The sequence below is a fragment of the Octopus sinensis genome, linkage group LG16 (genome assembly GCF_006345805.1).
Source record: "Octopus sinensis linkage group LG16, ASM634580v1, whole genome shotgun sequence".
Classification (NCBI taxonomy): domain Eukaryota; kingdom Metazoa; phylum Mollusca; class Cephalopoda; order Octopoda; family Octopodidae; genus Octopus; species Octopus sinensis.
This window is the reverse complement of record NC_043012.1, coordinates 28,010,777-28,013,276: the sequence shown is the minus strand read 5'-3', so window position 1 is coordinate 28,013,276 and position 2,500 is coordinate 28,010,777. Positions and strand designations below refer to the sequence as shown.

The 2,500-nt window shown below is 33.2% G+C and overlaps 1 protein-coding gene across 1 annotated transcript in view; it reads right to left on the bottom strand.

The window, feature by feature from the left end:
• The window catches only part of LOC115220286 (protein Wnt-16-like), a 276,791-nt gene extending 275,276 nt beyond the window's left edge, over positions 1-1,515 (bottom strand). The window contains exon 1 of the mRNA XM_036509946.1: positions 776-1,515. Coding sequence (XP_036365839.1) covers positions 776-909 — 134 coding nt within the window. The 5' untranslated portion in view covers positions 910-1,515. The remainder of the gene's footprint in view (positions 1-775) is intronic.
• Positions 1,516-2,500: the final 985 nt, after the last annotated feature.

The following is a 2,500-nucleotide window of genomic DNA, read 5'->3' as shown; positions in this document are numbered from 1 at the left end:
CCATTTCATATGTTTCAAGATAGAGTGATTGAATCAATATCTTTACTTATTTTAACGGACTCATAAAGTCAACCTCGATGAGATTCAACTCAAAATGTAATAAGACGTGATTAAATATTATCGTGTTTATGTATGCCAATACCGATTAGACCATCTACAACCAAATAATGATTAAAAAGAAAAGCTGTTATTCACTGATATTGTTTCTGTTTCAAAAAAAAGTAATGACATTAGTTTTCGTGAGCATGAAACTTAATAGTTATCAGAAAGTGACAGCGAAGGTGTAAAAATTATTGTCAAAGTACGGAACTTTTTTGTATGAAAAGCTATTGATGTTTGTAATCAATCGCTGATAAAGTGATTGTTACTGTAAGAAATCATTATTGTTACAATTACAGTAGGGACTGATCAGGGGGTAATACCGAAATTTATGTTCTCATCTGAGGCCAACTTAATTATCCGCCTTCCGTAGTTGATAAAATGCCAGTAGTTAGCTTCGATAAAATCTATGCCATTCTGCATAGACAAGTACCAGTCTCATTTACTGGAATATTTTATTTTTTCCAATCAACGGTAACGTTAAAGACGAAACCTGGGACAATATGGAAATGGAAACTTACCTGCATTTAACGTAATTATTTCATTTTAATAACAAGGAAAACAATACAAATTCTTTTTTTTAAATATAAAATATAAGTGTTAAAACTGAAAATTTTTAAATATTCAAAGACAATTATAAAACATCAAAGAGAAAGCTGAAATAATATCTACTCACATCCAGTTGGCACATATTCCAGTAGGAAGCAACAGGCTGATAAAGAGAGAAATTATGGAATTGCGTGACATGGGGTTTGCACATGCTGCCTTCTTATAAGACTGACAACGCTGTCGACATCTACACCGGCACATCGTATCCCTGCTTGTAATACTGTTAGTGCTGTCAACAGTTGTATCTGTTATTGTTGTCGTTGGTAGTGGTGGATTGTTGGGGGGTGTTGTGTTTGTGATTACTGTTACTGCCGTTGTAGATATGACTCTTGATTTTTGATAAAGTGATCGTTACTGTAAATGCTTTCTAATGTTTCTGCTAAATGATAGCTGTGTTTGTGTTGCTAGCAGTCGTATAGGAGATGCGGTTTTTAGTTAATATGTTTTTTGCCGGAAACTGTTATTGTAGGTAGGGATGGTTTTGTAGTTCTAATAATATTGGTAGAGCTGGTTGATGTTGAAGTTTGTGAAAGTGGTGATGATTGCATGGTGCTTGCAGTTGAGGATGATGATGATGATGACCAGGATAATAAGAGCAATAATTTTCGTGCTTGTCGTTATGTTGCTTTAGCGGTAGGTGATGATGATTAGGATAATAATGATGATGATGCTGGTGATGTTTATCTTGTTCGTTGTCATGGTTATTGAGACAAGATTCTTCTCATTCGCCGATTGTAAGTTGTTGGTAATTGATAATTTTGTAAACGTGCGCACGCATGTATGTGTTCGCGCACGCCTTTATATGTATAAATATTTATGTGATTATATCAACATGTAATCGAGGGTGTACGCACGCGTATTTGTGTGCATGCACGCATTTCGATGCGTAAATATGATATACATATATATATATATATATATATATATATATAGTCTCTTTTACTTGTTTCTGTCAGTTTTGACTGACGCCATGCTGGAGCACTGCTTTTAGTCGAAAAAATCTACCCCAGGACTTATTCTTTGTAAGCCTGGTACTTATTTTATCGATCTCATTTGCCGAACTGCTAAGCTACGAGGACGTAAACACACCAATATCGGTTGTCAAGCGATGGTGGGGAAACAAATATAGACACAAACACACAAATATATACATGCATACATATATATATATATATATATATATATATACGATGGGCTTCCTTCAGTTTCCGTCTACCAAATCCACTCACAAGGCTTTGGTCGGCCCGAAGCTGTAGTAGAAGACACTTACCCAAGGTGCCACGCAGTGGGACTGAACCCGGAACCATGTGATTGGTAAGCAAGCTAAATAACAACAAATGGATTTCACACCCGATTCTGATACTTTTCTTTTTAAGACCTGATTCACTTGAATCCTGAACTTATATATATATATATGTATTATATATATATATGTATATATGTATGTGTGTATATATATATATATATATTATATTATATATATATATAATATATATATATATATATATATATATATATATATGTATGTATGTATATGTGTATATATATATATATGTATATTTATATATATATGTGTGTGTGTGTGTGTGTGTAGATATAGATGTATATGGATAGATAGATAGATATGCAGATGCATAAATATACATGTGTACATATATATACATGTATATATATATATATATATATATATATATATATATATATAAATAAATAAACGCGCGCGCGCACATACAAGGGCTTGCGTTTGCACACACACACATACGTACACACGTCCCTGGAAGTATCAATAATC